This window comes from Cebus imitator, unplaced genomic scaffold (assembly GCF_001604975.1).
Source record: "Cebus imitator isolate Cc_AM_T3 unplaced genomic scaffold, Cebus_imitator-1.0 Scaffold92, whole genome shotgun sequence".
Lineage (NCBI taxonomy): Eukaryota > Metazoa > Chordata > Mammalia > Primates > Cebidae > Cebus > Cebus imitator.
The window spans coordinates 12,296,060-12,321,860 of NW_016107407.1; the positions used below are offsets into that span (position 1 = coordinate 12,296,060).

General features: G+C 40.8%; 1 protein-coding gene across 3 annotated transcripts in view; it reads left to right on the forward strand.

The window, feature by feature from the left end:
• Nucleotides 1-25,801, forward strand: part of CUNH10orf67 (chromosome unknown C10orf67 homolog) — a 90,545-nt gene that overhangs the window by 20,285 nt on the left and 44,459 nt on the right. For all 3 annotated transcript variants that reach the window (XR_001827276.2, XM_017535566.2, XM_017535569.2), the window contains 4 exons: nt 579-653; nt 14,056-14,211; nt 20,289-20,436; nt 21,595-21,653. Coding sequence is in view for 2 of the 3 variants with exons in the window: in XM_017535566.2 (XP_017391055.2) it covers nt 579-653; nt 14,056-14,211; nt 20,289-20,436; nt 21,595-21,653 (438 nt within the window). In the remaining variant the exon portion in view is untranslated. The remainder of the gene's footprint in view (nt 1-578; nt 654-14,055; nt 14,212-20,288; nt 20,437-21,594; nt 21,654-25,801) is intronic.

A 25,801-nucleotide genomic window follows, 5' to 3' on the forward strand; every position in this document is an offset into this window, starting at 1 on the left:
TAGTAGAGACGGGGTTTCACCATGTTGACCAGGATGGTCTCGATCTCTTGACCTCGTGATCCACCCGCCTCGGCCTCCCAAAGTGCTGGGATTACAGGCTTGAGCCACCACGCCCGGCCTACAGGCATTTTTTTTTAACTGCACTGCCTTCTGTTAATCTAAACAGATGTAATCAAATTATTTGATTAATCAGAAAATAACTCTAGTTTATAGATTGGCACTATAGATTTCTTTTCATTAGCATATCCCATTCAAAACTTACAAGGACTAGAAGAAGATAGGCATCAAACAGATTTTACTACTTTTAAAAATATTCTAGGAAGGCACTAAAAGACTTGACTGACGCGTAAAATGAAATGAAGTGTTCAAATATGATCTCTCTATTGCCTTTGGTTGAGCATAAGTAAAAGTCAAATGTGTCATAATAGCTGCAGGGTGGGACAAATGATTATGAATTGAAGTTTTCAAGAGATTACGATGATTCAGATGATGTTTTTTACTATGAGTCCCTCCCTGGTAGGTGTGGGTCGTATTTGGAAACACGTTATGGTGCTTATCGCATTTATTTTTATTTGCAGAATGAGGATAAGATGAGAAAATCCTTCAATCAGCAGTTAGCTGACGCCATCGCTGTTATCAAAGGAATGTACCAGGTGAGTTTTTGGTTTTGGTGGTGTCGCTGTGGGCAAGGCTAGTTTCAGCTGTCGTGTGCAGAGTGGGGATCACCTTGGCTTCCCAGTCTTGTTTCCAGTTTTGAAGGCCTGTTTCCTCAATTCAGGTCACCTTAGAGGGATCAGGCCTAGGACTGTTTATGCTCACATTATAACGCTTTCCAGAAACTGGAAAATTCTAATCTGGTATTCAGGACACCTGGGCATGTACCAAAGTAATCCAAAGTTTATTTGGTGGGCATAGCTGAATAGATGAAGGTCAGATGATCCTAAGAGAGATTAAGAGAATCTGTAGTAAATTCCAGTGAACGGTCTCTGACCCTTGGTGGATTAACTTTTCTAAGGACAGGAACATTTCTGTCTTCCGAACACATACTTCATTCTCCTTCACAGTGGGAAAATTCCTACTTTTTGTTGCTTTTCTTAGACTCAGCAAAGATCTTGTGCTTCTTTTAGCATTTATAATCATATTCTCACCTTGCATTTCAATATACTTCCATAAATAAATTTTTTGCATACTTCTTTTTGGGCACTGTTTGCAAGCTTCTTTTCATAGCACACAACACATTTGTATTTAATTATGTAATTGCTTGCGAAGCGTCTGTGTTGCATGCCAGACTGTCAACCTTAAGATGTCCTGGGTGTTACTCTCTGCTGTGGCCCTTCCTTTAGCGCTGTGCCTGGTACATAATTAACAACCAGCTACTGATTGCTAAATGTATGAGTGGTCACCTGTACCTGTGGCAGACAGTGGTGCTGCCTGCTCAAATGTCATTTTCCTCACTGCTTTTTACTCACAGGGGCGCTTCCAACTATAGAAGCCAAAATTCTTCCCCTTCCAGCTGCCTTTTCAGCTATCGCACAGGCATAGGCAAAGTCAGGTCCCTAGCCAATGAGACTAAAGGTGAGCTGGCTGTGAGATTTTGGGTGAGGTTGTTCTTCCTAAGTAAAAGGGACTCATGAAGGTATCACCTCACACCAGTCAGAATGATTACTATTAAAAAGTCAAAAATAAATAAATAAATAACAGATGCTGGTGAGGTCACAGAGTAAAGGGAACACTGGCTTATATGCTGCTGATGGGAGTGTAAGTTAGTTCAGCCACTGTGGAAAGCAATCTGGAGATTTCTCAAAGAAGTTAAAACAGAGCTACCATTTGACCAAGCAATTCCTTTGCTGGATATATATCCAAAGAAAGATAAATCATTCTACCATAAAGACACATGCATGTGTATGTTCATTGCAGCACTCTTCACAATAGCAGAGACATGAAATCAACCTAGATGACCAGCAACGGTAGACTGGTTAAAAAAATGTGGTACATATACACCATGGAATATTATGCAGCCATAATAAAGAATAAAATCATGTCCTTTGCAGCAACATGGATTGAGCTGGAGGCCACTATCCTAAGCAAATTAATACAGGAACTGAAAACCAAACACTGCATGTTCTTACTTCTAAGTGGGAGCTAAACATTGAGTACACATGGACACAAAGAAGGGAACAAGAGACATGGGGCCTCCTTGAGGCTGGAGAGTGTGAGGAGAGTGAGGATCAAAAAACTACCTATCAAGTATTATGCTTATTACCTAGGTGACAAAATAATCTGTATACCAAACCCCTGTGACATGCAATTTACCCATGTCACAAACCTGCACATGTACCCTCTGAACCTAAAACAAAGTTGGAAAGGGAAAAAAAGGGTCTTATGGAAAACCCTTTCTTTTTTTTGCGTGACATTTTATGTCTCCTTCTGATGCTTGGAATTGCTGTGGACATTGTGAAACCAAAGACTGAGATCTTCTGGATGTGCTGAGGTAGCAAGGTGGAAAGATGAGAAGCAGGTTATGCTACCTCCACAAAATGAATTGGGGAATGTTAGCTCCATTTTGTTTACTAGAAACATTTGTATAATCTTGGAAGTATTTCTTCCTTAAATATTTAGAACTGCCAGGGGAGCAAGCGTGGGCCTGGAGGGACTGATTGATTGATAGCAGCCATTTCTTGTTCTTAATTATTATGAGTAACCCTGGACTTGCCCTGCCTCTGGCCTGTTATTTATGAGATAACAACCCCTGAGTGTCTAAGTCACTGTTAGCTGGCTTTTCAGTTACTTGGAGCTGAAGATATCCCAGGACTGATTGCTCTGCTGACAATCTCTGTGACTCTATGCCAAATTGTGTTTCCAAAGGTACATGTGACACTGTCTCCTACTTACCTGCTCTTGTGCAACGTCACCTCACTTCTCTCCCATTGAGAGGTGGAGTCTGATTTCCCTCCCTTGAATCAGGGCTGGACTTAGTGACTTGCTGATAAGACTTCTAAGTCAAGGTCAAAAGGAGTCACAGATTGGAGTGAGAACTTATGGTGCTTTTTTCAGGCCCACCCATGGCCTCCCATTGACCAATCAGCATACACTTCCTTCCCTTTGAAGCTCATGAAAACCCTAGACTCAGCCAGACTCTGGTAGAGGTTGGAATGACCTGCCTGCAGAGAGGAGCTAGTCACTGTGCATCTCCTGTCAGCTGAGAGCTGAACATGTATCAGGATGACCTGCCTGCAGAAAGGAGTTACCCACTTCAAGTCTTCTGAGAGCTGTACTGTTGTTCAATAAAGTACCTCTTTGCCTTACTCACTCTTCAGTTGTCTGCATACCTCATTCTTCCTGGATATGGGACAAGAACTCGGAGCCCGCCAAATGGTTGGACTGAAACGCACCTCTTGCTCAACCACGTTGCAGTCAACAAGAAGAAGAGAAGAGCTGTAGCCCTTTGAGGAGCCCAGACCCTAGGAGCTTCCTGAGCCAAGGTTGTGGTAGCCTCTTTGGGGCTCTGAGGTTCCTGGTGTCTCCAAGTTTCCAGGCGCCACTGTGTTCCCCAGTGCCAGCAGTGGAAGTCACCTGTGGTATACCTGGTCCAGGTGCAGCCTTGCAGGGAGCTGACACCCTTGCCGGTGCCTAGAGCTGCCCACCCCACTGCAGCTGGCATGCCTAGCTGTGTGTAGTAGCCAGGCCCCATGCTCACTCATGTACCCCTTGTTGCTCTGTGCCTGGCTTGCCCTTGGCACACTTGGGATCCAGGCTGCTAGCATGAGCCAAGCACAGCCTTCCAGGCCAAACAGGTGGAACGAGCCCAGGAGGCCCGAGCAAAACTCAGGCAAAAGCGCCACCGACCACAGAGGTTTCTGGCTGGCAAAGCAACACCCCAAAGATCCCGTGATGGCATTGGTGGCACATGCTTGTAGTCCTAGGTACTGAGGAGGCTGAGGTAGGAGGACCCTTTGAACCCAGGAGTCTGGGGTTAGCAGTGAGGGATGATCATGCTACTGTACTCCAGCCTGAGGGGCGGCATGACCTTGTCTCTAAAATAAAAAAAAGATGCATTTAATCTGTCTTATCCAAAATTCTTGTTTACAATGAGAGAATAAGAATTTTGTGGTTTTTAAAAACATGCTTTGGGACAGGCATGATGGCTCATGCATGTAATCCTAGCACTGTGGGAGGCAGAAGTGGGAGGCAGAAGTGGGCGGATTGCTTGAGCCCAGGAGTTTGAGACCAGCCTGGGCAACATGGTGAGACCCGGCCTCAAAAAATGCAAAATGATTAGCTGGGCATGGTGGCCTGCACCTATGGTCCCAGCTACTCGGGAGGCTGATGTGGGAGTATTTCTTGAGCATGGGAAGTTAAGGCTGCAGTGAGCCATGATCACACCAGTGCACTCCAGCCTGGGTGACAGAGTGAGACCCTGTCTCAAAATAAACAAAAAAATAAAACAAAATTTAAAAACACATGCTTTCTGAAAGTTCTTTGTGTCTTCCACAATTTCTGGGACATTGATCTATTTCTAATGTCTATCAAATGTTCAAAAATAAAGCTGAATAATGAATATCACTCTTTGTCCATATGTCTTATATTTATAGGTATAGAAAGTCATGAAAGGATTAAATTCTTCATATTCATCAGTTTTTCATAAATACTTGTTGGTTAAATATGCTTAATTGTGGTTAGTTGACTTATGAAAAAATTCTTTATATGAAATTAAAGCCATTGTTGGAATCCTTGCCTTGGCTTGTTGGCAACACTTGGATCCATGACCTCAGACAGCCTTCCTAATCCTGGCCACCCAGTTTGCTAAGGCTTAGTCACAAGGAGGAACAGAGGAAAGTTGAAAATATACCAAACTGCTGTATACACTTTGTAGCATGACAAATATAAATGACTCTCTGCTGCCCTCTGGAGACCAGTTAAGGGCACAAGTACCTGCACTTTTTTTTTTTTTTTCTGCTGTGAACAAGTTTCTAAATCTATTTAACTTTTACTTCTAGTCAATCGAATACAGCAAAGGTGAAGAGTTATATGTGATTATGTTACATAAAAGGGTAGCATCTGTCTTGCTAGAGTCTTTTTCTCTGTTGGCTTGGAGGGAGTGAGAGGCTATGTTGGGGAAGCTCATGAGGCAAAGAACTGAGTGTAGCCACAACTGATAGCAAGAAACTGAAGCCTCCAGTCCTATAGCTGCAAAAAGTGGATTCTTCTACAACTGGAGTGAGCTTGGAAGCAGACCCTTCCACAGTTGTGCTTTGGATGAGATCACAGCCCTGAATGCCACTTTAATTGCAGCCTTGGGAGACCCTAAGCAGAGAACCTACTTGAATTCCTGACCAACAGAAACTGTGAGATAATAAGTGTGTGTGTGTGCGTGTGTGTGTGAGAATTTAATTTTCTTTTCTCTTTCATTAGAGACAGGGTCTCACTATGTTGCCCAGGCTGTTCTCAAACTCCTGACCTCAAGTGCTTCTCCACCTCAGCCTCCCAAGGTGCTGGGATTATAGGTGTGAGCCACTATGCCTGGCCAAGCATGTGTGTTTTAAGCCACTACATTTGGGGCGAAACCTTTATGCAGCAATAGAAAACAAATTCATCCTTCATATTTAGTGAGCCATTGAATCCTACCAGTTTTTTGTTGTTGTTGTTGTTGTTTGGGTGTTTATTGTTCAAAACAGGGTCTTGCTCTGTCAACCAGGCTGGAGTGCAGTGGCACCATCTCTGCTGACTGCAACCTCTGCCTCCCAGGCTCAAGCAACCGTCCCACCTCAGCCTCCCAAAGCACCAAGATAACAGGCATGCGCCACCAGACCTGGCCATCCTGCCAGTTTTTTACCTCCTAAATCCATGTCTTGTCATCTTGCCTCTGAACTAATTTAGGTAGTCAGCATTGCTCACCTGACCTGTGACTGGAGCCTTCTTATTCCTTTTGGTCTTTATTAAGTCCATTGTCTGCCCAGTCATCTGCGGGGTCTTTCAAAACGCAAGTCTGACTACATCCTGCCCTGTGTAAATCCTTCAGTGTTTTCTCTATGCCTTTAGGATGTTTAAGTGCCTTAGCATGGCTCAAAATGTCCTTACATCTCTTCATTTTGATCTGTTTTCACTTCTTAGCTAAAACTTCACCCTCCCGCCATGCTGAGCCATCATCTGCTTCCCTAAGCTCACCTCAAGTTATTAACCACTCCCTGGAATTTTCACATAATGTCCCCCCCCACCTTACTTTTTCTCTGCTGAGTAATAGATGTAGTGAACGTATCACATTTACCCAGTACATATTGATCTGTCCACTAGACCCTTCCTGAAGAGCAGGGAATGAATCTTACTCATCTTTGTATTAATTCTCCTAGCAGAACGCATGGCACATAATAGGCTTTTTGACAAATTTTGTTGAATAAAGCATTGAATATAATCAAGAAGAGTGTCGGGATAACTTGACCTACACCATGGTTCTGGAAATAGATCATGAATTCCTAGTGGAAATTTCCTAGAATGAAGGCAGTCCATATTGTTGAGGTCTTTAACTGTTCTTTCACTCATGTGTTGATTCATTTCATCCATCTATTGACTGATTTTGCAGCAGAGACAGAGGCAGTCCTTATGCTCATTGTGTATAATCTAGTGGTCAGGAGAGATAATAAACTCAGCAATTAGAGTCCACATTAGAGGTCTGTACTCAATGGGTGCATAACCCTGGCAATGTGAAGGAATAGTTAAGGAAGACTTTTAGGAAAAGGTGATTCTTATGCTGAGCCTTGAAGGACAATGAATATTTGGGGAAGATGGAATGAAAACAGGGAAAGAAAAGAGAGGGTGAAGGAGAGGTGATAAAAGAGATTTTGAGGAATTGGTTCATGCAATTGTGGGGGCTGGCAACTGAAATTTGCAAGGCAGGCCAGCAGGCTGGAGACCCAGGAAATACTTGATATTACAGCTTGAGTCCGAAGGCAGTCCCCCAGCAGAATTTCCTCCTCTTCCTCAGAGAATCTGTCTTCCTCAGAAGGCCTCTATTGGACGAGCTCCATCCACTTGATGGAAGTATGAAGGGTAATTTGCTTTATCGATTTAAATATTAATCTAATCTAAAAAATACCAGAAACATCTGACATTTGAAAAATATCTGAGTACCATGGCCTAGCCAAGTTGATGCATAAAATTCATCATCACAGATATAGATATGTGACTGTATAGATGTATGTGAATGTGTATATGTAAGTGTGTACATACATTTATGTATATCCTAGTTCTGTCTTTGGAGAGCGCCTAGAGGAAATGACACTCCTATAGCAATGAGCACACCTAGCATTCAGCTTTTAGATTTAAATGATATTCTACACTAAAAGAAACCAGGGCTTTTTGGAGGAGTAGCCAACTACTAAAAAATGCTAAAAAATGATGAAGGCATGTCAGAACACAGGGGTCAGCTGGTAGGGGCTTCCTTCATTCCACCTGGCCAATTTGGGAGAATTCATGCATCAAAATAAATAATGATAATTATGAATTGTAACCATTTGAGTAAAATAGGAATCCATGAGTTCACTGTTATAAACAAATAACTGAATAACACATTTATTTATTTCAGGAAAAGATTTATCTTACAGACGTACTAAAATATCTCCCTATGAATGCATATTAATACTTTAACTGAGAGTAAATACATATTAATTAAGGAGTATAACATGTATTAACTAGTAAGTTTAATATTAATTAATTTTATAGTGACGAAAGTTGATACTGACACCATCTTAACTAAATGATAAAGTTAATATCTCCAGTAACAAGACAGATCAAATGAGTGACCTCTGATCATAATATTGATATATAATTTCTATATCCAACATCTAATTAGTACAGGACACTATTCTAAGAACTTTGCGAGTATTAACTCATTTATGCTTTATATAATTGTCATTCACATTGGATAGACATAGAAACCAAAATACAGAGAGGTGAAGCGGCTTGCCCAAAGTCACAAAGCCATTAAATGGCAGAGGGTAGCATTCAAACCCAGGCATTCTGACCTCAGAGTCCATGCTCTTGGGTTGTCCTTTGAAGTAAGCAATTGACTTCCCATCCAATATTGTCATAGTCAAATCTAAATGTTGACAGAGTAATTATTCCCTAGTTGCCTACTAACAGCTGGACCTCCATGAGAATGATGGCACCAAATATAGAAATTTTATTTTAGAAAGTTAATGAGACAATTGGAATTCCAAAAACATTTTTCTTGAACAGCAGGCAGTAACAATTTTGAAGTTGTTACTGAACCCAATCTGGAATCTCAAACTTCTGTGTTTGATAAGTAAATTGTGCAGCTTGATTGAACCTTGTCATACTCAGGCCCTCAAGCCCAGATGCCTGTTGTCCCTGTCAACTTGACCATTGTCAGAAAGAACTTCAATGAAGGACAGGCAGTCACATGATTAGGTTGGGATTGAACTAAAGGGTAATACATTTTTTAGTAAACCACCCTAAGATGGGATGTTAAAATGGGACTCTTGGGTTTCAGTTTCATCCAAAATCCCAAAAGTAGAGAATAAAACACTGTTAAAAAGTGAGATGTGGCTGGGCATGGTGGTTCATGCCTGTAATTCCACTGCTTTGGGAAGCTGAGACAGCAGGATGGCTTCAGCCCAGGAGTTAGAAGCTGCAGTGAGCTATGATCATGCCACTGCACTCCAGCCTGGGCAGGATGTTCTTTGCAGGACATTCCAGACCTTGGTGGAGCTGCATAACTGGCCAGTACTAGCCCATCATCCATCACCAGGAAATATAAGAGATATCTTGAATTTGGAAATGGACAAGGCTGGTCAAGAGGTCCACTTTGGGGAAGGCAGGCAGCATGGAGTGCTGACCTGCAAATGGGAGAAAGAAAGGGAGTATTTCTCCTTCGAGCCAAGCAAGGGTGGAGTCTTGGACCACTTAGAGAGCTTGATGAGCGTCCCTGGGTCTGAGGAACATGAGGACTGGTATGGGACTTGCCAGGAAAATTCTACAGAAGAGCGAGAGAGCTGATGGAGCAGACCCCTGCTGACAAGGACCATCTGAGAGGTGACAGGATGCCATCAGAAGGGCAGGTCCTGGGACAGAAGCCAGGGAGGCACTGCTACTGTGGAGGATACTGCAGGAAGCCAGGCCAGCACGGACCCTCCTGGGAACCAAGGGCAGCAGGTTACTGTCAACTGACACTTGTTTCTGTTCCTTTAATGTTTCTCCCTCTCCTTTGCTCCAGACCATTGGAGACTCTCAAATTGGAGAAATAAAAGGAAGAGAGGCTCAACCCTTCTCCTCCACTGCAGACTGCCACGTCTAAGGTGGGCCAGAGTGGTGGGAGGACAGAAGCATTAATGGGTAAGAGGTGGCTAGACTAGAATTTTTGGTTTGGGTTTTGGTTTTTGCTTTCTTCTCATTTTCCTTCTTTTATTTTGTTGTCATCGTCTAAGATTAAAGTTGTTGTTACTAAATTAACAAAATAAAGCCATGGTATCTCCTGAAAGTTCTAAAAGGTGAGAACCATGAGACTAGTGACCAGATTTGCAGGGGCAGTGAAGAAAAATCACACTGCTTTCTGCTGATCTCTCAAAGCCCAAGTCATTCCATAAACACTAGTGAGACATCAGAAGCGTTCCAGGAATTAAGAAAAATGAATCCATTATATTTGGACCTTACGACTATTTTATGAAAAGTCAAAAGTAAGACTTTTTTGTTCTTTGAAAGAATTGTGGCCCTCCCTGCCCTGAAGTCCAGAGTGGCTGAGCTCATCTAGAAGGCAGGCTGGCCCAAGCACCTCTCAGCATGGTACCTGTGTGAGATTTTAAATGAGTTTCCCAGGGTGCTTCTCTGTCTTGCTCTGGCAAAGATGACTTGGCCATTCAGAGCTTCATTCCTAAACAGCCTGCACACTTTCTTATTATTTTTTAATGCATTGTTCTCTGCGTTGTCATACAATCTTCATTTTTTGGCATTTTTAAAACTTGTGTTTTAGATTCAGAGGGTATACATGCGTGTTTGTTATATGGATATATGGCGTAATGGTGAGGATTGGACTTCTAGTATACCCGCTCCCCAAATATTGAACGTATTCAATAGGTAATATTTCAGCCCTAGTCTCCCTGCCACCCTTTTCCCTTTTGGATCCCCCAGTGTGTATTATTTTCATCCATATATTCATGTGTAACCGTTGTTTAGCTCCCACTTAGAAGTGAGAACATGCAGTATTTAGTTTTCTGTTCCTGCATTAATTCGCTCAGGATAATAGCCTCCAGCTCCATCTATGTTACTGCAAAGGACACGATTTCATTCTTTTTAATCACTGCATAAAATTCTGTGGTGTATGTATTAATATATTACATTTTATTTAAACAATCAACCATTGATGGACAGTTAGGTTGGTTCATGACTTTGCCATTGTGAATGGTGTTTCAATAAGCATACAAGTGCAGGTTTCTTTTTTAAGAGTAAAATAAACCCAACATATCTAGAACATAAAAGTGAGTTAGAAAATATGCAAATAATAAAGTGACCCCAAGAAGAGTATTTACAAGATAGAGAAAGGACACAGACGTGGAAGGTGAGTGGGTGGGAGAGGGGATGCTAAGGCTGCCAGAGCAGGTGGCATCTGGATTTGAATGACAAACAGCCACAACAGGACTAAATGTTAGGATATAATACTTACTGGGGGCTATGTTGTAGGCACTGTCCAAAATTGTTTACATGTATTAACTTACTTAATTCTCACAATTCAGGTACTTTTATTCATAGTCCCATTTTACAGATGAAAACAATGAGACACTTGGGATTTAAGAAACTTGTTCAAGGTGCCAAGCCGACAGAACTGGTCTGCAGACTCAGGCTATCCCAGTCTAACACCATTCTGCTAGAATGACAAGCAAGAGCTTGTTGGGTGGGTTAAGGGAGTACTCCAAGTGCAGAGACACAGAGACTGTGGCTACGTGGTGTTTCTGAGAAGTTGCATGCTGAGTGTATCAGTAGTGATAAAATGCCCAGTTTGGGTGAAGGAAGAGGAGAGAAGACTGGCATGAGTTGTTGGCCAGGTAAGCTGGCAGCAGATTATGAAGGCTGCCATTTTGTATACCATGCTAAGGGGTGTTAGCCTGTAGGAGGAGATAGGGAGAGTGGTATTTTAGAAAGGTCATTTGGCTACTGGATGAAGATTGGAGGGAGGTGACAAAACAAGAGCCAGGGAGGCTAGTTAAGAAGCTTTTACAATATCCAGGTGAACAAGGCAAGGACTAAGATTGTGGTGGAACAGGAAAAAAGGTGATGGAGTTTGGTAGAGATTTAGGGGTAGGTTGGACAAATCTGGTTAGTTGATGAAGGAGAAGAAGGAGCTTAAAATGGGTTTTCAGCTTACACTGCTGTTAATTAGGGGACACAGAAAGGTTGACAGTGAAGATGTTGAACTCTGTTTGGAAGATGTCCAACTCTGTTGGATATATGATGTCTAGTAACACTTAAGGGCACTGGTAGAATAAATGTGTGTTGACCTTAGCAGAGTGTTTGCTGTAGACATACATAAGAATGGTTGTAAAGACCAGATCTACATAATCAGTACTCTTATTTAAAATCACAAAATTTAAGGTCAGAAGCGGTGGTCCTGTAGTCTTAGGACTTTGGGAGGCTGAGGCAGGCTGATCCCTTGAGCTCAGGAGTTCGAGACCACCCTGGGCAACATGGCAAAACCCCGTCTCTACAAAAAATACACAAATTAGCTGGGTGTGGTGTTATGTGCCTGTAGTCCCAGATACTTGGGAGGCAGAGGTGGAGGCAGAAGTGGGAGGATTGCTTGAGCCCAGGAAGCAGCAGTTGCAATGAGCCGATTACACCCCTGAACTCCAGCCTGTGTGATAGAGTGAGTGAGACCTTATCTCTCTCTTTCTTTCTCTCTCTTCTCTCATACACACACACACAAACACACACACACAATAAACCTAAATAAAATAAAATTACAAAATTTTAAAAGCTAATATTGTCTTATGAGTATTCTCTTTTCACTCTTTAATTTGACTGTATATTCATATATGATTTTTTTATTCTTTGTAGACCATGCCAGTGCTATTCATAGCCACCTTCATACATTATTCTTCTTAGTCTACTGGTATTCATCATATTAGGACAATATTAGTTTACAAATCTAACTCTTTTGAAATATAACATTAAATATATTAGCAGATATTACTAAGTTTTGCTATATTTCCTGTATGTTGCATGTACCCAAATATATTAGTCGCAAACACACAAAAAAAGTCAAATAGTTTCTTTATAATTTCAAAAAGTCCAAACTAAACTGTAAGCTTTGCATATCAGTGTTGAAAATGAGATTTTTAAATGCTAGAAGTAAGATGTCTGATTCTTCACTATCTGTATAGCCTTGTGTTGATGTTTTTGCATTTGGATGAGCAAACACCTCCTCCAGTCATTACGGACTGGTTTTGGTAGGTAAAGAATTTTTGGGGGGGTCTCTGAGCTGCTAGGATTGCCTCCAGGATTGCAGTTGAGTAGGGATGCAGCCAAGTTAGGTGGCTGCTGCTGGGTCTACAGTGGGGAACACGTTAGTGGGCTATTACTAAGGACTTGAGCAGGCTTGGATCCTGTCTGGCCCCTGGAAAGAACAAACTGCTTCCAGGACCTTGGTCTGTAGAGTTGGTGCTGGGTAAAGAATATGCTTCAGGCTTCACATTTGGGTTGGCAGATGGTGGGCCTGTTACCAGGTACACAGATGAGTGGGTATTCCTTCAGGTCCCTTGGAGTGTTCCTGCTGGGCTACTGAGTTGGTCCCTGGGCAAGGAGAATTGGCCATGGACCGTGGCTGACAGGGGCTTGAATGGAATTACAGGGCTGCTTCATGGCTTACACTGAGACTGGGATCTGCAGACATGCCTCCAAAGACAGACAGGCAGGCCTCCTGCTGGACTCCTGGGCAAGCAGGACTGCTCTTCGACCATGGCTGAGTGAGCTGGAACTGGGTCAAAGGGCTACTTGGTGCTTCTCCATCAGACTGAGGTCAGCAGCCTGCATTGATGGGCTTTTTCCTGGCAGATCTCTGGGTGGACAGGACGGCTTCTAAACCAAGGCTAGGAAGGGACAGAGCTAGGTTGCAGGGCCACCCTAAGATCTGCAGTGGAATCGAGATTGGTGGGCCTGCCTTTGGGGCACTGACAGGCATAGCTTTCAGCAAGCCCCTGGGTGGGCAAGACTGCTCTCAGACTGCAGCTGAGAAGGGATGGGGCCAAGTTAAAGGACTATTTCAAGATCTGCTATGAGACTGAGGTCAGCTGACTTGTTTCTGAGGGCACAAATAGGCATGACTCCCAGCAGGTGCCTGGGCAAGCAGGCCTGGTCTCAAACTGCAGCTGAGAGTGGGTTTAGTTGAGTTACAGAGCTGATTCATGGTCCACACCTGAGACTAAGGCCCATGGGCCTGTCACCAGAAGCACAGGTTAACGTGATTCCTTCCGGATTTCTTGGCAGATGGTTATCGGGGCAGGACCAAGCCCAAACAGAGTTGTAGCCAAGTTCACAGGAGGATGAGGCCATTTCTGGGTCTGTAGCTGGGACTGTGGTCAGTGAGCCTGCCACCTAGGTGCAGCCTACCACTCAAAACAGCCCTCTTCAGTCTCGGGCTCCACCAGGGCTTTGGAATCTTCTATCCAGGGCCCAAATCTCCCCCAAGGGCACTTTTGTCCATGGATGGCAGCCCAATTCTTGTTGAGTGGAAGTTCTATTCTTCCATCTTGCTCTTTACTATTGTAGTTTGCATGGCTGATAGTTAGAGCAACTGATCATGCTTTGTGTTTTATAGGATAATACGTGCTATATAGTGCATGATACTTTTTAGCATGTATTTCAATAAAAAGTTGCTTATTAAAATTGTATGCAAGTTATAAAAATAACATAACTTCACAAAACAGTAGCTTAAAAGATGAAATGTTTTCTATTGGTGTCTAATTTTTGCTGGGTCTTTAATTTAGTGTTAATGCCTGATTTTTAATGTCTAGTGTCTAATTAATTTTTAATGATGCTTTTTTTTGTCCACAGCAATTCTTTGAGGTAGAAGAAGAGAAGCTTTCTTTGCAAGATGTGAGTAGTGTCAAAACAAATATTTTGTTAAGAAAACTGAAAGAGAAAGAAGACATTATTAAAGAATTAAAAGAAGAACTAGACCAATATGAAGATTTTAGATTTCATAAAATGGTAAGTTTCAAGGCAAGGAATAATTAATTTTAATATATGTAAATAAAGTCATAGTTAAGAGCTTGGGTTAAGGATAAATTAAATCCAATTGATGCATTTGGGCATCTCTCCATAATATAAGCCAGTCTATTTTCTGCTCAATGGTCTATTCTGGAAAACCCATAACAACATGAATAGGAGCAATATAATGGTTCTTAATTTTTATTTATAATGGAAATAAAATAACCTACCTCCCACTGCAAAAAATGTCCTACTCTAGAAGAGCATGGGAATGGACTTTTATTATAACCAAAGATTCCCACCCTTCTTTGCAGTCAAGGTAGTTTGAAAGACACAAAGCTAATCTTTCCAAGCCAGAGCTTCCAAGAAGCTAACTTGGAATGGAATAACATTTAAATAAAACTATCAAGAAGAAAAATCTCAGAGGATTTTCCCCTCAGGGCTCTCTGTTGCAGTGGGAGCCAAGGACTGCTTTACTGTTGGACAAACTACTGATGGGAACAAAAATGGAATGAGTGAGGAGGCAGAAAGAAGGACCTAAACTCGTCAAGGAGGAAGTTTAAGGGCTTTGGAAAGTGGGGATCCTGAGAGCGAATTCATCTTCATCTCATCTCTGCTCCAAGCCCCCAGCTGTCTCAGGCCCAGCCATGGTTCAGAGCTGGAGAGGATTTTGTTATTAAGTTCTAAGAGCAAGAAGCTGGTTGTTTCGATTTGGAAAGGCTAACAGCTGTTGGGACCCAGGAAGAATAAAGTCTATTGATTACCAATAGCAGGTATCAGATGCTTCATCGATGGCATCTCTTCTCATTCTCACAGCTCAGTTTACAGATGAAAAAGCAGAGATGGGGTGGTTAAGAAACTTCCCCATGGGCACATAGGTAGTAGGTGGTAAAGATGGTCTGTGAACCAAGGCTCACCTGAATCTAAAGTCCACTTACAGAGGGGGAGCTTTATCCTGTACAGTAAAAATTAAAGTTTGTAGTGAATATGTAACATATTCACTACAGGAAAATTCATACAGTACATATGCATATAGAAAATGTATAGATTATAATGCATAGATTATGTTATAACATATTATAATGTAATATACATTAATAATTATTAATAGATTAATACACATAGAAATATTGACACATGCATACAGGAAAATCTGAAAAGTTATATGCCAAAATGTTAACACTAGAAAGAGACACTTATAGGTTGCTGATGCCTTTGAATACAATCTATGGTTTATCTAAATCTCTCACTAGTACTCTTATGTAAGACTTAAAGGTTATAAGGGATAATGAATCAAATGCAAACCATTCTATAGGATCATATTTAAACTGGTTTAAATGTTTGCTTCGTTTAAGTGTTTGCTTTGTTAACCTATTAGAAATCTTTATATCTAGAAAAAAAATTGAGCACCTTCTAAGCAATACAGTGTTGTGTCAATAGCATAAATCTAATAAAATTGAATATTAATTTTTTTATATGTCTTGGACTAGGAAGCACAGTTTTTGCGTTTGCTTTTGAAAAACCTTTTCTTGGGTTTACAATTACTTTTACTTTTTGGAGAAAACAGTTTAATAGAAAAGACTAAAAGCTGTAATAGTTTGCTTTTAATCCTGCCTTGGTCAGAGACATCCAGTGTAGATGTGGCAAGGCAATTTTGATGCATTTATTTGCCATTTGTGAAATGCAACATGATACTCACCTGGCTAAGGTGGAGAGTTATGATAAGAACACCGGCTGTGTTGAATGTAAATTGCTTTGAGTTCTTTGAAGAAATATTAGTGTATCAATTCAGTTATTATAAGGAAATGCAGAAATACTTATAACCATAGGTTTATATTCCATAAAATGTACCAAACAGACCTCCGGACTGTTGAGAGCACCCCAATTGGGTAAGACAGTTCCCTACACTCTTGACATGTTTATACCTCTAATCGTTCTCTTCAGGTGGTTACCTGGCTCAGCTGGACATTCTGGGGAAAGCATGAGGATGGGATGTGGCTTTGTGAAGAGGGCAGCAGGTGGGAGCCACACAGGCTCATGTGTAAACAGGCTGCCCTCTGGCTTATAATGGCATCCAGAATACCCTGGTTATTCCACTGTAATTAGCCCCCAAAGAGCACATTCGAATTTCTGTAAACAATCTAAGATTTGAGGAAGGTGAGGTGATTCTGGTTAACGGGGTGTATGGATTTCTCCTAGGGATTCCAACAAAACGCAGGGCTCTGCTCTCCCCTCCTGACTGAAGGTGATGGAAAGCATACGTGTGTCCATTTCAAGAACACAGACGTGGATGCCACAAAGGCAGATCATGGCTTATATCAAATAATAAGAAACACGCTTTTTTTTTTTTTTTTTTTTTTTTTTTTTTTTTTTTTTTTTTTTTTTTTTTTTTTTTTTTTTTTTTTTTTTTTTTTTTTTTTTTTTACATTCTCTAAGAACATGCTTTTCTAAGAACATGCCACCTAAGTTCTAGATGATCTTTTTAATTTGAAATTTCAGCTAATTCAACTGCCCCCTCTAGTGGTATTTTAAAAACCCCTGGGACACCAAGTCTGGAATTAGATTGGGAACACAGAATTTGGAGAAACAATTAAAAACTTCAAAGTAGCAGTGGAAGTAAGTTGAAAAAAAAAAAGTGAAATAAACAAGCTTTATTTAGTTTATCTAAAGTTATCTAGTTTACTCTTAGTGATTATCAAATTACTTCAATAGCTTCATAGTTAATAAGTAGTTGTAATCTTTCTCATCTCCAGATGGGAACATCCTGAATGTTGAACTTTCCCAAGAGCAACTTCATTCAAGGGATGAAATGTTCAGGTTTTATTCAGTGGGAAATCAATGTGACTCAGCTGAATACCATTGTAGTCACTGGGTTTCCATGCTGTCCGTTGGCTAATCCTCTTGAGAATTTATAAAGAAGGTTAGCCTTTATGTCTGTCTGTCTCTCTCTGTCTCTCTCTGTGTGTGTGTGTGTGTGTGTGTGTGTGTGTGTGTGTGTGCCTGTGCATGTGTTTTAATTTCAATTGCAGCTGGCATTTTGAATAGACTTTTCATTTTTTTCTTATCCCAACCCTGATGAGCCCTGTAACCATCACCCACCTACCTTCCATTGCTGAGCATATCTGCTTGTTGCTGACAGCTCTGAAACAGATGTCATTCAAGAGTGGCAGCTCTGCAGGGTTGCACTTCCCAGAGTGCCACTTTCCTGGCTGTCACTCATTGGAAAAGCACCTGCTCTTCTCTGTGACTGTCATGAGGCATGGGCTTGCATCAGAACTCTACTCCTCCCCAGAAAATTGAGATGTCCAATTCAGTGGAGCCCGTGGAAGGGAAACTGCTGAGAAGGCACAGAAAGTGCTCTGAACCAGGACTTCTCAGACTTTACCGCTCACATGAATCACCTGCAGATCTTGTTAGATGCAGACTCTGACACCGTAGCCCTGGGTTGGAACCGAGGGGCTGCATTTCCAATCAGTTCCTAGGTGATGCTGAGGCTCCTGGTCTATGGACCACGTTTGAGGAGCAAGGCTCCCAAGTATACCTGTTTTCAAAAATGATTCTTCTGAGATTCAGTTTGCAATTCTGTGCATCTCATGAATATTCACAAAAGATACAGCACATATGCCACCACCTGAAGTCCTGGTTTTTATAATGTGAAAGAAACTTGAGATTGGCAAGTTTCTTTGTAATTTAAAAATTCCAGAATGATCATGGTTCACACACAGTCTCTCTTACAGTGTGGTTTAAATGGCTACATCCAGTTAACCACCTTTTAATTGGTCGCCATCCTTCCTAACCTCATTTTATTAGTGCAATTTATTTTTTTTAAGTCTCTTGGTTTAAGCAAGCAAAAACTAACAGTGTGGGCAGATGGCAGAAGGAACACCACCACAAAACCTGCCACTCAGGGTGTAACAGGACCGTAGCAGCTCAGAACGATCCCTTTGTTCATTTTGCTAATGAGTGTCCTCATTGCTGTGGGCATCTGAATAGTTAATTACTTGCAGTTCCCGCAGCTGACAGATGGTGGGGACAGAGCTAAGGGTTAACCTCGGAAGAAAAGGGGCTGTGGATTGATATGTGGAGGACAAACCCCCAGATTTAATGTGTTTTCCTTGACTCCTGCTTTCATACAAAGAGATTCTTAGAACCTGTGGTTAGGTATTAGCTGCTACCACTTGTAAATTTTACACTTCATCTGTTTAATTCAAATAGTTTTTCATTAGTTTATGAGAATCGGGTGCTCGTGTAATCCTCTGTGGATGTTCATATTCTGCCCCTGTTAGGAAAAGTATGCTTAAGCCTATTAAGGCCAGTATTGTTTGTTTCTTTCTTTCTTAAAAAAAAAAAAAGAAAGAAAGAAAAACCCTTTTAGTCTATAAATACATTCTGTGAGGGTCTCAAATTGAACAATGTGGGACAAGAAATTAATGACTGGGATTCTTCCTTTATTAAGAAAACAGTGTTGTATATTAACTACTTACTAGGTTTGTTAGTTCTCATTAGTTAAGAATGAATTGGGCTCAAATAATTTAAAAGAAATGGTGAATCAAAGTCATGAAGATTTGTAATTGAGCCTAGTACAAAATTTAACAATATGTTTTAAATATTACAAATACAAACTCTTACACACACACATGTATATACCATATGTAATTTTATTAGTAAGTTGCTTGTTTTAAAGGACTTAATAATGTACTACAAAAATTTTCAATCACTTCTTTTTCTTTAAAACTGTTACAGGGGAAAAATCTTAATAATTTAATTCCACATATCCTTAAACTTAAATGAAAGTGTAGTTCTAAAAGAAATCAGTCTATTAAAAGAAATGATTTTGTTTTTGAGAGAAGATTTTGTTCTTATTTATTGCAATAATGGAATTACTGCAAAAAGAGTAAGTTATAATTCACTTGCGATGACCTTAAGTTCAAAAGCATTTTTAATGTCTATAGTAATTTTGAAACAAGGCATGTGGAATCTCCTATCTCCTTTGGATTAATATTTTGAAATTGTACAATCTGTTTAATATTATACCACAGGATAAAGTTCTGCCCCAGCTTCCCCAATCCATTACATCTTAATTTTTTTCAATGTGTGGCAGTAAAATCTAGACAACCATAAGGGAGTATATTCAGATGTTTTCAATAGCTTTGAAACAGANAAAAAAAAAAAAAAAAAAAAAAAAAAAAAAAAAGAGTAGCTGTCCCAATAAGCGCGTCTATTGCGTAAGAAAAAGCCTCTCTCATAATGGACATGGCAAGAGTTAAACAAAAGACGCACATAATAAAAATGTAAATGAGTTTGCTTTACTAAAACTATAACTTTAAAGTCTTTTGTTGTAAGTTATCCTGAAACCTTCTTACAAGGTAATCACTGTTTGCATAGAGATTTAAACTGAAGTCTTCAATAGCATTAAACGCCTGCACAGACCCCGTGTGACAAGCATGCAAAGCCATGTTAATGTTCAGAATATGAATTGCCTCTGGGTGGCTCCTCCACCAAGCAGAAAACCAACTGTGTGGATATCCGTGTGCCTGATGGACTCCATGCGGCTCCCAGCCTGAAAACGTCACCACTTTGACATGTGATGTGCTCCTCATGACACTGGCAGCACTGACACTGGGAAATGCCACAAAGGCAACAAGCCCCCCTCCTTAGCCATGCACTCTGCCACCCCCTGGCGCTGCCCGTCCTGGTCCCCTCAGCCTGCCTAGTTACAGGCGGACAGCACTTCAGACACACACAGAGGGAAGTGTGGGTGGAGGGGCCCCAGCTGCCTCCCCGGACACAGCCTCCATAATGAATTGACCTGAATGATGAGGGCACACAAACAGTATGATATGCATTATTCCTGTCAATAAAATGTCCCCATGTGCTGAGGTCTTTGTACAGAATGTACTGGAGCCTTTCTTCCAGCAAGCTCTGTTTAGGCTCCTTCCTTCTTACTATTCGTATTATAAGTGTGTAATAGAATTCAGAAAATTATATGATAGCTTTTCTGTATCTGTATTGTCCTTGTCTTGCATATTTAAATCATTGGCTCCCTGCTTAGGAATATGGCATTCCCCATCTTGCAGGAGTCTTTTGCCAAAGAAACCAGCTCTCCAAAATCAAACCTAGAAAAGGAAAATTTGGAGTACAAAGTGGAAAATGAGAGACTGCTTCAGATCATTTCAGAGCTTGAAGAAGAAATCCAGATCAATCTAAAAGAAAATTCAGGATTAGGTAACATTTTGAAATCACTTTTAAGAAAAATCTACATATTGATCACTTCATAAAGCTCATAAGTATGTTTCTCTTTTCCATACATTTGTTTGGTTATTTACATTTGAAAGATCAATTTCATAGCCATCTTTGGTTTTCATGATGGATAGCATTTCTTGCTTGGGACGGAGGATGTGTTTGTAGTTCTACTGTGAGCATTTCATGTTAACTCAGGGTGTTGTTTCGAGACAGATATTGGCCTTTGCAAAAATTTGCTAATCAACACTCCATTTCACTTAGAAATATTATAACCAGATAGAAACTTTTGCTGCTTTGTTTCAGATGCTTAACTGATTATCTAAACTTGATAACATTTAAGTATTTAAGAATACATAGGGATATGCTTTGTAGAAAAAAACAGAGTTAGCCCTTCAGGAAAATATGCTACTACTTACTAGTTATTTTGATTCTTGAACAAAACTTAAATATACAATTTCATTTGTATACTTTACACCCCTTTTCTTTCATACCATAAACATTGGTGAAAGTTGTGTTTAAATCACCAAAGTTGTTAGAACATATGGAAAAGGGGAAAAAAAATCACCAAAGTTTATTGCTTTAATGTGTTTTTTCATGTAACTGTCATTCATGTGATTATCTTCATTATATGATGTTTTCCTTAATCTACAGTATTCAAAGCAATGAGCAGGCAATATAACGAATTATAGCAAAATATCAATAAAATGAGATATATTAATAGTATCCCTTGGATATGAAATTCTACCATGCTAGTACGGTCTCGTTCTCTTCTGCCATGGCATAGCGAGGCTTTTTAGTTTGGGGTCGTTCTTATTAAGTCATAAACTGCCACCTGCTAAAGCTCTTTGTATTGGCTGTGACTAACAGCAAAAATGTCCATCGCTAGTATTGATGAAAAGCTTTCAGCCCTCAGCCACACTTGGATCTTGAACTTACTTCTTAATCCCTATCTGACCAGCCATCTGAACAGCAGGAAGAAGGCTGTGAATGTCAAGGGCAGTTGTGAAGGTCACAGTCCTGCTAGGCCTTGCGTCCACCATGCCTGTGAGTGGCCCACAGCCTGCCCTGAGGCAGGCCGTTTGAATACAGGGGCATAAGCGTGTAATTTCATGGTTGGCCTCTCTCTCCTTTTGTTTACAGAAGATGAACTGATAAGTATGAAAGAGATGGCAGAAAAGGATCACAAAACTATTCAAAAGGTACTGTAACATTTTTACGTTGTTAAATGACTCTTTTAAATGGAACTACAGGCGCAATTGGCCAAATAACACTGTGTCCGGAGAGTCTTATCACAGAGAGGAAAGTCGATTCACAGGCTTAACCTCTCCCCACTATTTGGGCAGGGTGACCAGAAGCAAATAAGGACTCCATCTTGAAAACTCATGGATGTATAGATACTTCTTTTGTTAGGGATCACTGACCATCTGCCTTATTGATTTTAAGGCACCAGAAAGTTACATGACACTGGGAAGCCTGAAGATGAGCTTGCAGTTATGGAAAAAATTATATTAAAAACAGTCTTGTTTTCAGATCAGATGCTGGTTGATGTTCATGAATGAGCTGGGTGTATGTTATCTGGTAAATATTTAGAGCAGGGAATTCTTTTGGCAGAACAAAAATCAAGCTTTCCTAGGTGGGGCTCAGTGGCTCACCCCTGTAATCCTAGCAGCTTTGGAGGCCAAAGTGGGAGGATCTCCTGAGCCCAGGGGTTCAAGGCCAGCCTGGAAAACATAGTGAGACCCCACCTCTATAAAAATAAAAAAAAATTACCCAGGTGTAGCGGTGCACATCTATAGTCCCAGCTACTCAGGAGGCTGAAGTAGGAGAATTCCTTAGGCTCAGAAGTTCAGGGCTGCAGTGAGCTAGAATTTCACCACTGTACTCCAGCCTAGACAACATATTGAGACCCTGTCTCAACCACACATACACATACATCACCAACCCTCACAACAAGAAGATTTCCTAGTGCATTGAATTGAATGCAGCAGGATCTCAGCAATTCCTGCTCTCCCTGCACATGTAGGGCTCCCTATTCTGTTCTCGTTTATCCATAAACCTCCCTTTTGTGGCTCTCAATTGCCTTTCTGTTATGGTCAATCTTCCCTTCCCTGCTGGAGGCTCCACGAAGGTGGAAACTGCACTATCTGGTCTCTTAGTGGGGAGTACAGTGAAAAATATGCACTGAAAAGTATTCCAAGAGATTAATAGAATAAGAATGCATTTACAGTGCATATAATTTATATATAAACAGATTCACATCCCCAAATTATTCCAAATAAGCATAAATGTCTTCCAGTAACTGAACCGAGCACCCATTTTTCAGTTAAAATGAATTCAAGTTAGACAAAATTAAGAATTCCGTTCCTCAGTTGCGCTGGCCACATTTGAAGAGCTCAACCACCACATGTGCCTAAGTTTAGGTTCAGATTTCAACCAGGTCTGATATTGCTGTTCAAGATATTCTTTGTATTTATTTTTTTAAAATATTTGTCCTGGGCGGTCGTGGCGGCTCACGCCTGTAGTCCCAGCACTTTGGGAGGCCGAGGCAGGCGAATCACGAGTTCAAGAGATGGAGGCCATTCTGGCCAACATGGTGAAACCCGATCTCTACTAAAAAATACAAAAATTAGCTGGCATGGTGGCACACACCTGTAGTCCCAGCCACTCATGAGGCTGAGACAGGAAAATTGGTTGAACCCGGGAGGCAGAGGTTGCAGTGAGCTGAGATTGTGCCACTGCACTCCAGCCTGGTGCCTGGTGACAGAACAAGACTCTGTCTCAAAAAATATATATAGTTGTCCTTTATTTCTTTAAAAAAAAATGGGATACATGTGCAGAACGTGCAGGTTTGTTACATAGGTATACATGTGCCAAGGTGGTTTGCTGCACCTATTGACCCATCCTCTAAGTTCCCTCCCCTCAACCCCCATGCCCCAACAGGCCCTGGTGTGTGTTGTTCCCCAATCTGTGTCCATGTATTGTCAATGTTCAACTCCCACTTATGAGTGAGAACATGTGGTGTTTGGTTTTCTGTTCCTTATTTGTTGAGGATGACAGCTTCCAGTTTCATCTATGTCCCTACAAAGACAGGATCTCATTCCTTTTTATGGCTGCATAGTATTCCATGGTGTATATGTATCACGTTTTCTTTATCAAGTCTATCACTGATGGGCATTTGGGTTGGTTCCATGTCTTTGCTACCATGGATAATGCTTCATTAAACATATGTGTGCATGTGTCCTGATGGTAGAATGATTTATATTCCTTCGTGTATATATCCCGTAATAGGATTGCTGGGTCAAATGATATTTCTGCTTCTAGATCCTTGAGAATTGCCTTCATGGAACCTCCAGTAGGGCAGGGAAGATTGACCATACTATCTTCCACAATGGTTGAATTAATTTGCATTCCCACCAACAATGTAAAAGTGCTCCTATTTCACTACAGCCTCACTGTCATGTATTGTTTCCTGACTTTTTAATGATCGTCATTCTGACTGGTGTGAGATAGGGTCTCATTGTGGTTTTTGATTTGCGTTTCTCTGATAACCAGTGATATTAAGCTTTTTTTCATGTTTGTTGGCCAAGTAAATGTCTTCTTTAGAGAAGTGTCTGTTCATATCCTTTGCCCACTTTTTGATGGGATTGTTAGTTTCTTTCTTGTAAACTTGTTTAAGTTCCTTGTAAATTCTGGATATTAGACCTTTGTCAGATGGGTAGATTGCAAAGATTTTCTCACATTCTGTAGGTTACCTGTTCACTCTGATGATAGTTTCTTTTGCTGTGCAGAAGCTCTTTAGTTTAATTAGAGGCCATTTGTCAATTTTGGCTTTTGTTGCCATTGCTTTTGGTGTTTTAGTCATGAAGTTTTTGCCCACCCATATGTCCTGAATGGTATTGCCTAGGTTTTCTTCTAGGGTCTTTATGGTTTTGAGTTTTACATTTATGTGTTGAGTTAATTTTTGTCTAAGGTGTAAGAAAGGGGTCCAGTTTCAGTTTTGTGCATATGGCTAGCCAGTTCTCCCAGCACCATTTACTGAATAGGCAATCCTTCTCCGTTGCTTGTTTTTGCCAGGAAATAGTTGCTTTGACTATCTTTGTTGAAGATCAGATAGTTGTATATGTGTGGTGTTATTTATGAGTTCTCTGTTCTGCTTCATTGGTCTATATGTCTGTTTTGGTACCAGTACCATGCTGTTTTGGTTACTGTAGCCTTGTAGTATAGTTTGAAATCAGGTATTGTGATGCCTCCAGCTTTTTTCTTTTTTGCTTACGATTGTCTTAGCTATACAGGGTCTTCTTTGATTCCATATGAAATTTTAAATAGTTTTTTTCTAATTCTGTGAAGAATGTCAATGGTAGTTTGATGGGAATAGTGCTGAATCTATAAATTACTTTGAGCAGTATGGCTATTTTCATGATATTGATTCTTCCTATCCATGAAGATGGAATGTTTTTCCATTTGTTTTTGTCCTCTTTTATTCCCTCATTCAAGATATTCTTAGGTTTTAGATAAAACTACTTCTAAGAAGTATTTTTCAAAGAAATGGTTACCCTGATGGGTCAGAGGTGAGAGATGTTTCTCTGATAACTGAATCCCTCACAGATTTTCACAAGGGGGGTTAATTTTCTGGGGCTTCACCCTATTTGCAATGATGATAATGTGAATTCCGTGTAACCTTCTTGGCATCAACCTCTAAGGTCAGAAATGAAATCTCAGCCTTCTAGTTTCACTTAATAACCAATCAGGGAATCATCACCAGTCTTTTCCTTCCTTTTTTCTTCCTTCCTTTCCCTTTCCTCTTCCCCTTTGCCTTCCCCTTCCTTCCTTCCCTCAGTCTCACACAGTCCCCAAGGGGGAGTGCTGTGGTGCAATCATATCCCACTTGCAGCCTCAAACATCCAGGGTCAAGCAATCCTTCCATCTCAGCTCTTAGAGTAGCTGGGACTAAAGAGGAATACCACCACACTTGGCTAGTTTTTTATTTTTTGTTTTTGTAGAAACAGGGTCTCACTTTATTGCCTAGGCTGGTTTCAAACTCCTGGCCTCACCTGATCGTCCTACCTTGTCCTCCCAAAGTGTTAGGATTGCAGGTGTGAGCCACTGCACTGGGCCCAATTCTTTACTGAAAATGTTCCTCAAGCTCTTCAGTCTGTACTACCACTGGTAGAAATGAGTAGGATGCACTTCCTGCTTTCTATAAGGGGTCCAATAACAAAGCAAAGAAAAAAATTCTCACTTGTAAGCCACCAATTGATGGCTGGCTATACCCCCTGAGAGTTTAACTATTTCAGTTAAGTGCTGCCTCAGCTTTCTAGATCTGCACTGTGCCATGATGGCCTCTGGT